General features: G+C 42.9%; 1 protein-coding gene across 4 annotated transcripts in view; it reads right to left on the reverse strand.

The window, feature by feature from the left end:
• Positions 1 to 13406, reverse strand: part of LYN (LYN proto-oncogene, Src family tyrosine kinase) — a 98014-nt gene that overhangs the window by 28283 nt on the left and 56325 nt on the right. For 3 of the 4 annotated variants that reach the window (XM_073331136.2, XM_073331134.2, XM_073331135.1), the window contains exons 9-10: positions 4286 to 4468; positions 2927 to 3003 (exon numbers count right to left, since the gene is read on the reverse strand). In XM_073331136.2, the coding sequence (XP_073187237.1) occupies positions 2927 to 3003; positions 4286 to 4468 (260 nt within the window). The remainder of the gene's footprint in view (positions 1 to 2926; positions 3004 to 4285; positions 4469 to 13406) is intronic. The other variant, XM_073331137.2, reaches the window with a different exon arrangement.

A 13406-nucleotide genomic window follows, 5' to 3' on the forward strand; every position in this document is an offset into this window, starting at 1 on the left:
ACCAAGCCAGAATTTCAGCTCAGGTCTCCTACAGCGAAAGCCCAAAGTTTCCATTTAAAACAACAATCAAATCCAAGGGCAACAACCCAAACCAAGGTCTGCTGGCTAAACTAATCTTTGATGTGATTCCACTGGCTTCAGTACAATTACAGCAGGTGTGAATTTAACTGTTTGCTTGAAAGATGCCAGCTATTAAAGTTAGGCCTATTTTAGATAGATGTTTTGGTTTTGTTTTGTTCCGTTTTAAAAAGAATCTGAAACAACCAAAACACTATAACCTCTGTAGATCTAAATCATTCCTTTCAAAGATTGAAGATTTTTTCCCTGAACAACTGTGAATTAAACTTGCAGGGTTATAAAGCCCTGAAAGTGGGGCTTGTGATGGAAATGCCAACTCAATTTACACCAAATAATGCTAAACTAAGTGTTTGGTTTTAAGGACCATTAAGTGCTGTATCTATTTTTGTGCTGTTGGTCGGTCACAATGACCACATCCTCTCTCTTTCTTATACCCCACTATCTGACAGACCATTTCAGATCACCACGACCATTCTTCTGGATGCTTCCTGTTTACTCTCTTCCTGTTGCACCATAAACCCTTGGTTAATTTGTTATTCTGCAATGTGCGCTGGTTCTCTCAAATAGTTTGTGTACACACACACGCAGCTATTTTAGGGTCTTCACAAAACAGTACCCTCCCAAGAGCTGTGCGTTTGTGACAAATGTCAACATGATGCAACAGCAAAGTGATTGTACAAGCACAGAGAAAACCTCATGTTATTGCTGCTTTTTCTTTTTTTCCTGAGAAGCTGGAATAAGCTGGCACAGAGCCTGCCAGAGTGGTGTGAATTTGACTGTCACACATAGTTCAAGTCTGTGTCAACCAAAGCAAATGTGCTGGTCTTGGCTTAAGCAGTTAAATGGGAATTTCCTTTTATTTATTTATGTTGAGACACAGCTTTCCAATTTCTTTTCACTCAAGATAAGCATGGAGATATGAACCAATGCCGGAAGCATAAGCTAATGCACAAGCCAGGCACATCCTGAAAAATTTATTAAACATGTTTTTCATACCCCTCCATTCTTAGTACAGTCTGTGTTCTTGAAACCTGAGTTTGTACCACTAGATTTACTGACAGGTTTGCTGTGAAGTTACCATTATTTAAAGCTGAATATCTTAGAAGGTGAACAACACAGTTTGAAAATAAAGTATGTCTGTCTTAGGCCCTAAAGAATGATGATTTTTATTAAAGGACTTTAATCAACAAGTTAGCGTTAGAAATAGTCCATCATCCTTTCCATATTCCAGGTACCGATCCCTATTGTACATTTCTTTAGGTCAGGGGTCCTCAAACTGCGGTTCGGGACCCCTCAGGGGGTCGCAAGGTTATTACATGGGGGGAGGTCACGAGCTGTCAAGCCTCCACCCCAAACCCCGCTTTGCCTTCAGCATTTATAATGGTGTTAAATACATAAAAAAGTAAGTTTAATTTATCGGGGGGCGGAGGGGGTGCCCAGAACTGAATGCAATATTCCAAATACACCAGAACTCTAATACACCAGAACCTATCCAGTCCATCATCCAATGCCTTTGCACATGCATTCCAAAACTGCATTGGTTTTTTTGGCAGATTATAAATTCACGTGGGGTTTGATGTTTGCATTTGTGTCTCTGATAGCCTTACCAATTCACATATTTTTCCTCTCCCATACAGTATATGTATTTTATAGTACATTTTCCCATCTACATTATAGTTTTCCAGTTTTTCATTTTATTATTTTCTGCTCTCTGTACGTCCCTTTCTATCTATAAAGTCTAAGTATAAATATATAACTCATACCTGAATAGTTTTTCCTTGAAATTACCCAAAAGAGACTTCCACGGATAGTTCAGAGAAGCTAGCAAACCTGCAGCCACGTTGGACCAATGGTTGTGGAGTAAGGCAGTCCCAAACACGGGTCTGTTTTAAGCTTGGGGCCTACAACTTAATGGCTTCACTGCATTGGCTTGTACCAGTCTGTGTATCCATGATAAGCCCAAATCATATGTATTTATATACTGGCTACGTTAAACTTTTGATTGTCATTACCAATACTGTATTACATTATTTAATATTTCTACTGCCTTTCCTCATGCACTGTAACAAATCAGTACAGCAAGCTACAAAATAAAGAGTCTGTACCAGCCTAACACTCATAAAAAACAATACCCTACCAGAAGCAAACAACTATTGTGAGTTAGTAGCACATGTTAAAACATTCAAAACACAAAGGTGACTTAAGAGCATAAGCCCTATTGACTTTTCAGTGGGATTTTTGGCTCTTAAGTAATTTTGGTGCTTTTGAAAGTTTTACCCACAATGCACAAGGTATCCCATGTATCGTTTGTACCTGGGGGCTGCCAGTTGGTTTAGTAAATCAGGTGTTGGTATTCTGAACCATCCTTCATACATTTCAGTTATCCAACAAAATTACTCCAAAATCAGTGTGAAAGTGAAAGTGATCTATTACACTTAACAGAATTTCTTTACTAGCGGACTCAGCTCAAGGAAAGGTGAAAAAGAATGCATTAGCCCTACTTTAAAGATTTGCAAATGCAAGTAATATATGGAACTAGTACTACCCCCTTACAGGTATCTGCTAGAACTGAAAACAATCCTCCCCTCTGCAAACAAAATAGACATATCACTGACAATAAAACTGACATACGAACGTTAACATGTAGCCTTAATCATACACACACTCTGTGAATTATCTATTCTTTTTCTATCTCCCACAAAAATCGCTCTGAACATTATTTCATTACACCAAAAAGTCTTGGAAGTCCACTGTTACAACAACAGATTTTTTCAGCAGTGCCTGATATGAGGTTCAGCCTCCAAGACACTAAGTGCTTCTTAGTTTTCTTTATATTATAACCATTTACCTGAGCTGAGAAGTCAATTAGTTTTGGAAGCAGTAATTTACTTCCTTCATCACTCTTCAGAAAATCCAGCAGACTGCCTGTTTCAATGCAGAAAGAATAAATCAGTACAGTTCACAAGTAAAATAAAGTAATAAGTCTATAGCCAGCCTCACTACCTTCTGCATGCTTGAGCTTTAGCAGTCTATGTTTTGTTTTAACATATTTTTAAGTCTGCCACAATTAGTTATATGGTTCTCTACATGCTATAATAACAATGCTGATCCAATATCTGAGTTGATCAACTATGCAGCTTTCTGAGGTGCAAAACTAAAAAGTCAAGCTTCTCCTGAGTTCAACATTAAGTCTTTTTTTTTTTATTTGAGTGATTGATTTTTTCCCATTCTAAGGAATATCAGCAAAGTTGCCCTCAGAGTATCACTCACAATTATCAAGGACAAAATTTTAAAAAGTCACAAAAAGCATGTCTAACTCAAAGGAAGCTGAGCCCTATGGTAGTAAAACACAACTAAAATATCTGTTTACCCAGGACTTGATTCTGCAGCCCTGACTAGCATTGTGTAGTAATTATTCATAAAAGCATGGTACAGTAGTCCTTCCTGTAGGGCCAGTCAACAGGACGTTTCATGAATTTAACTCCGGGATTGCAGCATATGGTTCAAAGCGTTCACCCACTTTGGCAGAAAACATGAGTATTGGATGCATAATGCAAAGTCATCAAGATATTATAAATGATATGTTTATTATTTGTTAAAAGATTTTTAGAGCTCTTCAGAGATTTCTAAAACGATGCATCTTAAAACACAACATAAGCATAAAATGAAAACTCTTGTCCTCTCTTAAGGTAAATAAGAACATAAGAATGGCCATACCGGGTCACACCATAGGTCCATCCAGCCCAGTATCTTGTCTACCGACAGTGGTCAATGCCAGGTGCTCCAGAGGGAGTGAACCTAACAGGTAATGATCTAGTGATCTCTCTCCTGCCATCCATCTCCACCCTCTGACAAACAGAGGCTAGGGACACCATTCCTTACCCATCCTGGCTAATAGCCATTAATGGACTTCACCTCCATGAATTTATCCAGTTCTCTTTTAAACCCTGTTATAGTCCTAGCCTTCACAACCTCCTCAGGCAAGGAGTTCCACAGGTTGACTGTGCGCTGAGTGAAGAACTTCCTTTTATTTGTTTTAAACCTGCTACCCATTAATTTCATTTGGTGGCCCCTAGTTCTTATACCATGGGAACAAGTACTTGACCATTTAATATAAAATTAACACAATTATTTCTCCCCTTTTTTGTTACTAGGGATTGATTTGACATTTAATTAAGATGTGCTCACAGAGTCCAACAACTCTCACCTTTTGCCATGAATTCTGTTATAATATAGATAGGTTCCTCTTTGCTGACTACAGCATACAGCCTCACTAACTTGTCATGCTGAAGTGTTTTCATGAGGTTGGCTTCCTCCATGAATGCTTGCACAGACATAGTTCCAGGCTTCAGAGTCTTCACAGCCACTTTTGTACTATTATTATAGTAACCTAAAAAGGAAGGGATTATTATGGCACAGAACTCATTCAGCACAGCACATTGACTGTGAGGAGAGCTCATAAACCAGGCTGGACTTCATGAATGGTATAAACCTGGTGAGAAGTGTCCAGACACAGCACAATTAAATTACTTGTAGTATAATCATACCATGTTTTGTAACAAGACATATCAATGTATGGAGAGAGGGTCTGTTAATGATCTATTTTTGCAAGTCATTTACCTGAAAAATCAAATTAAAAATAAAATGATCACTCTTTATATTAAGGTTTCATTTATAAATAGTTCATAAAAGGTAAATAAACGATCAATAGATAGTTTAATTGCAGGGATCGGCAACCTTCGGCACGCGGCCCATCAGGGAAAGCTGCTGACGGGCCAGGCCGGTTTGTTTACCTGCAGCGTCCTCAGGTTCGGCTGATCGCGGCTCCCACTGGCTGCGGTTCACCGTTCCCGGCCAATGGGGGCTGCGGGAAGCAGTGCGGGCCGAGGAACGTGCTGGCCGCCGCTTCCTGCAGCCCCCATTGGCCTGACTGCTTGTCAGGTGATCTTTTGCCCGGGATATGGGGGGATTTTGCTTTCCTTAATTACTTTAAAAGTATGTTAACGCCCAAGAATAAAGGGAAAGTCCTAACAAGCCTCCCTGCAAACCTATATTAAGGCCAGACAGCGCTTTGCCTTAATTCAGTATCAGTGCTGCCCTTACGACTACTACTACATTAAAAATGTACAAACAGCATCAGCTGGAGAAATAATTTGGTATAAAATAAGTATATGATGTACTGAACTGAGATTTCATGAAATATGCTAATTACCCGTATATCAATGTACAAAGATTAGTACATGGATAAGGAAGATAAAGGAATATTTTCTGATGGAATCAATGTATAATATTCTTAATACATAAACTTTAGTGATAAAGTAATATTTTATTCAGGTGTAGCAATCTTTAAAAGCCTGTGTTATTTAATTTTTACTGAAGTGAGATAAATAAAGTCTCCTTCTAAACATGCCATTCTTAACACAAGTGCACTAATAAAACCAGACCACATCTCTTTGTGATGCAATCTATAGATTTCAACACTGAAAAAACATGTACAGGAAGAGGTAAACTTTCATGACTCGGCACACCAGCTACATTTCTCTACCCAACAACAATCTGCACAATTTCAACACAGTTTGTGTGTCTACCTGAAAGTCAGCAACTCCTTAATCTCTACTTAAACTCCCTTACGCATTAGTAGAGTGACTGTAAATCAGAGCTTGTCTACATGGTCAGTTAGTTCATGGCAAGCCATTATGTAAATCTGCAGTGCACTAGCTTCCCATGTACTAACTCTGCGCTTTCCACACTAAGCCATACTCCAGGACTTTTAATGCACTGGTGTGGCGTTTATGTGGCAAATTAGTGCGCAGCAAAGTGGTGTGCTGTTGATTCACCCTGACCTGCAGCACACTAACTCACTGTTTATACAGGCCCTGTCTGTTTTGCACAGTGACGAGCCACAAGAAAGTGAACGTTAAAGAAGGTGGGGGCTACTTCACCTTACATCTTTAACTGGTTCCTTCTTATATAAGTTAACATGCACTTAGACTCTCTACATGTGGGGAATGTGTAAGTAAAGTAAGTAAATCCAGGAGAATCTGAGTGTAAGAGGGGCAAAATTAATCTAAGGAGATCTGACACCATTTTATGTATCACTTCTCAATTGGGTACTACAATTTTTTTTTTTTAAGTTTTCATTTCATTTAACATTTTCAGTATGAGATAAAGCAGTAATTTCATTATATAGCATGTGTGGGTAGTAACATGAGACTTTCATTTGCTCTGAAAATACAAGTTATTAGTACACAGAATAATTAATATAAAAACCCTTAAGAAGCCAGATTTGTAAAGTTAGACATGAGCAACTATGTACTTACACTGAAGTGCATGCCTCACTTATGAGTGCAAACATCTAATATTTGTGCACAAATTGCAAAGCCATGGGCAGGCAAAGATATTCAATTAGTGTGCCTGCAAATCTGCCTGTCCAACTGTGTGTGCCTAAAGCTGAAATCCTACTCCAGAATGTCCACTATTTGAAAGGGCAGGAGGAAAGAACAAAGCTTCAAAAATATCACTGAGAATTTGGATAAAATTTTCACCCAACTGAAATCAATGGCAGTTTCTTCATTTACTTTGAAGGAGCCAGAATTTAACCCATTCTATTTTAAGGGGCCCAATATTTGTACTAAAATTAAAGGTCATTAATCTCCACTAGTTCTTTGTGTCACTCGAGTGCAGGGATTCAATAAAAATATTTAATTCTATGTATTGACGGTATGTGGCTTCATTAAAATCCCAAGTACTTCAGACTGTAAACTTAAAATCAGCACTGTAATATACACTAATAATGACTGTCCTCATGCTGTGTATTCATTTTACAACAGGCTCTGATTTCATATATATGACTGCAATCTTGTAAAATCAACTACTACATATGCAGTATTCAGAGTAGCGGCCGTGTTAGTCTGTAACTGTAAAAAGAAAAGGAGGACTTGTGGCACCTTAGAGACTAACCAATTTATTTGAGCATAAGCTTTCGTGAGCTACAGCTCACTTCATCGGATGCATTCAGTGGAAAATAGAGTGGGGAGATTTTATATACACAGAGAACATGAAACGTATGCAGTAGTTGCACATAGAAAAGACACTTTCTTAGAGCATGGCTACACTTGCAGATGTTGAGCACTTTGAGTTAAACCAGCCTTTGGAGAGCGCAGTAGGGAAAGCGCTGCAGTCTGTCCACACTGACAGCTGGCGTGGCCACATTTGCGGCACTTGCAGCAGGTTTGGGAGCGGTGCATTATGGGCAGCTAACCCAGCATGCAAGTGACTGCAACGTGCTTTTCAAATGGGGGGGTGGGGTGGGGTGGGGTGGAGTGGAGTGTGACAGGGAGTGTGTATGTGGGGGGAGAGAGAGTGGGTTTTTGGGGGGCTGAGAGCATGTCAGCATGCCGTCTTGTAAGTTCAGACGGCAGCAGGCCCCTCCACCCCCGCCTGTCTGTCTCTCTCTCACACACAGCATTCCACACTAATGGCTTGTTTTGTCTCGGAGCAGATAAGCAGCGGGCTGTCAGAAATGGAGCTTTGAAAGGGCATATCCGCATTCCTGTAGTGATTCAAAAACAATGAGAAGAGTGGCCACTTGACTTAAGGGGACTATGGGATGTTTCCGGAGGCTGATCACAGCGCAGTAATGCAACACCTCGTTCACACTGGTGCCGCGGCGCTCCAGCGGGGGCGCAGCAAATGTTATTCCACTCGCCAAGGTGGAGTACCAGCAGTGCTCTAGCCGTGGAGACAGAGCGCTCTACGTGCCTTTCCAGTGTGGACGGGTAGTGAGCTAGTGCGCCCGGAGCTCCTTTATTGCATTGTAACTCGCAAGTGTAGCCAAGCCCTTATTCTGCTTCCATTGAAGTCAATGGGTATTTCCCTTCACACTCCCAGAGCCAAATCCTTGTTCCTGACAAACACCTGAACAATTTTTTGACTCTTCCACCACAAGGTATAAGCTTATTTTCATTAGGGGACTTGACGACAGGTAATCTATATTGAAAGATATTTTTTCCTATTTAGACTTTTGTTTAGTTTCTAACATGCAGTGTCTGAATCTAGGAAAGCCCTGCTTTTTTCAGGGTGTGTGTTTAGTCAGGGTTCCTTAGTCTATCTATCTATCTGAGGTCCTTACATTATGGTAGTGTTTGAGCACCTCACACTCGAATGTGTATTTGTCCTCACAGCACTCCTGTGAAGTATGATTATCTCTGTTTTACAGATGGGGAACTAAGGCACAGGGAGGCTAAGTTTACTTGCAATAGGGCACAAAGGAAGTTTGTGGCAGAGCAAGGAATTGAACCGACATCTCCGAAAGTCCTAAGCTAATGCCCTAACCACCACATCGTCTCTCCCCTCCGCTCCAGAGAACAAAAAAGGAACTCTGAAAGCAGGCTTAAGGCCTGTCACATTGTATAAAAAAGTTCACTTGAGATTATAGGAAAGACTGTCTTTTGAACAGCAGTCAAAAAACATGAAACAAGCACTTCAAGATGACCTGTTAATGTAATTAAGGGTCAAATTCTTCCATTAGATGTGCAGGCACATGGCTCCCATCTTTATGTAAGCGGGGGAATAGTCCCGCTATTGTGGGAAACTTTTCTGGCTTCTGCACTACCCTGGTGAAGTGGGCTAGCGAAAGGATCTGAGTCCTCACTCCCACTTACTTTACCCAGTGGCCTCCCTGCCCTTGAGGACTCCCTTTCCACTCTCCTCTCTGGCAGAGTCCTCGTAACCCCAACAAGGCTGGGCCCAGGATTCCTCGGTGGCTCGACCCCAAACCCTGCTGCGGTCGCCTAGGACAAGGGCTAGGGTATTCCCACTCTGGGGTACTCTCTCTGCACTGGGCACTTCTCTGACCCACTGACCATTACATACAAATTAAAGCAAATGCAAGTTATTTAATCAACAATTAATTTTAAAAAGAATAAGGAAAAATGAGAAAGGTTAAAGGGAGCACATCAACCCACTCTGTGGCAGGGAACATCACAAACAGTGTCTCTGGAACATCAGGGCAGTTCACAGTCTGTTCCTTGTAAGTCCCAGGCCCCCTTCTCAGGCCCTGGCTGTGCCGCAGGGATGCTGTGGGTTGGACACTTGCTCTGGTGGTGGCCTCACGCTCTCAGGCTCTAAGTGGTAGGACCCTTCTTCCCAGTGTCGCCCCACCCTGTCGGGGTTATGATCCAAGCCTGGCCTGCAGAGCCTCTTGGCTGAGGTGTCTCCCTGTGCTGGGCCCGCTACCCAGGGTCCCCCTCGCTCTCCCCAGCTGCTCACTGCACCCAGCTCCGGACTGCTCCAGCCCCAGCTCCACCACTCTGTCTCTGCCTTGCTGCTGCTGCTCTGCCTCCAGCTGCCTGGGCTGCTTCTTTGGCCCCTCTGGCTCTGGTTGCTACAGCTCTGCTCCCAGGACAGGTCTGCTCTGCAGGCTGCTTCTGTGACTCTGCTCCCAGCACTGACCTGCTTCCTGGGTTGCTTTTCTGGCCCCTCTGGCTCTGGTTGCTGCAGCTTTCTTCCCAGGGCAAGTCTGCTCTCTCTGGGCTGTGCCTCTGGCTTTGGGGCTGCAGCTCTGCTCCCAGCACGGGGTCTGCTCTCTCTGGATCTGGCACAGCTCTGCTCCCCAGCTCAGCTCAGCCCCACTCTGTCTGACCCAGGCAAATCCAGATCACACGGAGGACGGGACCTCCCTGGCCTCCTGACTCCCTGATTAGCCTGCCTGCCCTGTCATTCAGACTGACCTGGAGCATTGGCCTCTCCCCATTGTACCTGGGGGCTGTCAGGGTCCTGATTCCCCATCTACCCTTCCCCATTTTTAGTACTGGGAGCTAGCAACTAAAACACGCCCACTGAATGTTAGTAAGGGGACAACAGTCCCCTTACATTTAGGAAAATTGGTCTGAAATATTCTTCTCAGCTAAAAGAGGATAATGCTGCATTTTAACAATATATTGAAACAAACATGGCAATCACTTTGGAGGATAGGATTAGGATTCAAAACAATTATCACAAAATGGAGAAGTGATCTGAAATCAACAAGATGAAATCCAATAAAAGTAAGTGCAAAGTACTACACTTAGAAAGAAAAAAAAAAAATCAAATGCATGACTACAAAATGGGAAATAACCGGGTAGGCAGTAATACTGTTAAAAGGATCTGGGGGTTATAGTGGATCACAGATCAATTACGAGTCAACAATGTGATGCAGTTGCAAGAAAAAAGGCTAATATCTACAGGAGTGTCGTAGGTAAAACATAGTTGGTAATGTCCCACTCTACTCAGCTGTGGTGGAGTCCTCTACTGGCATACTCTGTCCAGTTCTGGGCACCACACTTTAGGAAAGATGTGGACAAATTGGAGGGAGTCCAGAAGAGAGCTAAAAAACCGACAAAGAGTTTAGAAAACCTGAACTATGAGGAAAGGTTTTAAAAAGTGGGCATTGTTTAGCCTTGAGAAAAGAAGACTGAGGGGGGATCTGATAGCCTTCAAATATGTTAAGGGCTGCTATAAATAGGGTGGTGATCAATTACTCTCCATGTCTACCAAAGGCAGGACAAGAAGAAAGGTCTTAATCTGTAGCAAGGAAGATTTAGGAAAGATATTCTGAAAAGCTTTCTAACTATTAAGGGTAGTTAAACTCTGGAACAGGCTTTGAAAGGAGACTGGAGAATCCCCATCATTGGAGGATTTTAAGAACAGGTTAGAGAAACACCTGGCAGGGATGGTTTAGATACATTTGGTCCTGCCTCAGTGCCTCTAGAGGTCCCTTCTGGCCCTACATTTCTATGCTTCTTTGACTTCAGTACCTCCCTGAATAAATAAAGTCTGTTTTAGCATAATCCTATTGTGGTGACAGAACAAACAAAAGCCTGACCAAAGCAATAAAAAGCAAGGCCAGTTATTTGTCCAGTAGGTCCTCTATAGCCCTGTATTAAATATGGAGAGAAAAATCACTTCTTTTGTCAAATAGAGCAGAGCAAACCAGATGAAAGAGAAGTGTGGCGATAAACAGACTTCATGTTCCTGACTATCTCAGAATGTGCTTGGGTCCAACTGTGCACTGCTTACTCAGGCAAAAAGCCTTTCAAATCCAGTGGGTGTATAATGCATGAAGCCGCCTCACTTCTGACAGGTAGAATCCTGAAGAGATTTTTCCCTAAGTGCAATGACCATCAACTTGGTCATTGCTGAGGATTGAATTAGGCTCCCACAAGTTAAGAGCATAAGTCTTTAGGATTTGAGCTAAAGGACTATGTCACTAGCTGGCAGCTGCAGCAGGCCCATGCGAGGCTGGCAGACCAGGTCCCAGCTCATGTCAAGATCCCCACGTCTCGACTGAACACTAACAGATACACAGCTGGAATCAGTCTGGCTCACCTGTGTGTTAGTATGTTAAATAGGTATTAGAATTATCAGACTGTGTTTAGACTATATTGAAAGCTGGTGAGTTGTTGCATGCAATAATCTCACTTATAGCAACTGTAGCCCATACTGTAAGGTAATATTGACATTTATGCACTTGATAATTGGTTGGTAAAATCTAAGTATAGAACTCACAACCAATTTGGGGTTGTGCCCTGCTTCCTAACAGTCTGCCCTGAGGCTGGTACTCAGGCTCTTGACTCACTGCAAGGCAGCTTACCAGCCCCCGTTATCTATGTAGCTGGCACAGAATGTGACACACACTGAATGGTGGATTACACAGGGACTTCAGGTTTGGGTCTGTACAAGTCAGTGACATCAAGTTGAGCAGGGACTGTCTATGTGTTTGTGTTTGCACAATGCCTAGCGCAATGGAGTCCTGGTCCATGACTAGAGTTGCTAGGCACTACCGCAGTATAAATAATAATAATAATAATAATTTCCTGGTTCTACTGTTTACATAATAGTTTTGGCTGCTCTGAAGCTGTGCTCTATCTGCACAGACAACCTAAATTTGCATAAACCTTTATGTGTATACAGTGAGGATGGACAGGTGGCATTTCTACTTTTCCCTTTCCTTAGGACCTGCCCCAGGTGACAGCAGATTTAATGTCCAGCAGAGGCTGCAAAGGAATTACTCTGGCAGAAGTTGTAATGGGAATTAGCTTAATCATGCCACTTCCTCCCCAGCCACAACCCGGGTTACTGGAAACGCCTCCTCTCCTCCACCCCCAGCAGACTTTCTGCTACCGTGGGCCCTCCTCCACTGTCTTCACTGACGGAAGTTCATCGGGCTCAAGGTCTACCAAACACCCCAGGGTGTCCTGCTATTGTGATAGGATATGAGTGATCACCCACTCTTTTTAGCTACCTTCAATAAGCAGATATAAAGGAGATGGATAAATGAAATTCCTGTTTTAACTCCAAACTTAATTCCTTTTTAAAGTTTAAGTCAGACCCTATGTGATAAAATTTCAGCCTATGTGTAAATTGTAAAAATGCCCCGTGATATTTGCAAACACATCCATTGGTGCCTGCAAAATCCCACATCTGTGCATGTAAAACGGGAAATTACATACTGCTTCATCAGTTGTGCCAACAAGTTTTGCTGGTACATTTTTAGAATCCTTCATTTTAGTGAAGGTATTTTTGTGGCTCAGCTTATTTTCTGCAGCCCAGCATTTCCCACAATTCTGGACACCTGGGCTGCTCTCCTCTCAGCAGCACATAGAGGTAGATCAGTGTTTTGATGTATAGCCATGCCCCCTCAGCTTCTGCTTGTGGCCAGATTCTCTGCCTTCACAGCAGCCCACAGCGTGGTTCCTTTTGCTCCTGTCCTTACTCCTTCTGTTTTAAATTTTCTGCCCATTTTTTGGGCAGTGGGGAGAAGTGTTCTTCCTTCTCAGCCTTCCTCCTCCTCCCGGGGTCGGCTAACCCCTCAAGGATTTAACACTTCCTAAGCCTCCATTGCAGCATTTTCCTGCTGGTTCCTCTGCCCTTACAGGCATGGCGGAGTGGTCAAGAAAGCATTGAATCAAATTCAACCAATTCTCTCTACATGGGAGCCTTCCCAAGCTCAGCAGAGGGTGAATTATGCCAGCCTGCACCCAGTCGTCAGTGCCTAACTGTGGGAGGTCCTGGGACTGCAAGTCGGACAGGCAGAGGTCTGGGACCCACTGAGGCGGCAACTCCCACCGGGAAAAAAAGGACCAAGTACCCCAGTGTGGAGGAGGAAGAGGCTCCAAAAGCGAGGAGGACCCTGACCACTCGAGTCAGGTAAGTCCCAGGGAATCTCTGCAGAACAAAGAGGAGAGGCTTGCACAACCGCCTGTCTCCCCCACCCTGCCACATCTTAAAGTTGGTCCTGTGCACCCTGAGGAAAGAAATAGGGCTTCTAATCAGCCTGCCTCTCTCCC

Source organism: Lepidochelys kempii, chromosome 2, assembly GCF_965140285.1.
Source record: "Lepidochelys kempii isolate rLepKem1 chromosome 2, rLepKem1.hap1, whole genome shotgun sequence".
Classification (NCBI taxonomy): Eukaryota; Metazoa; Chordata; order Testudines; family Cheloniidae; genus Lepidochelys; species Lepidochelys kempii.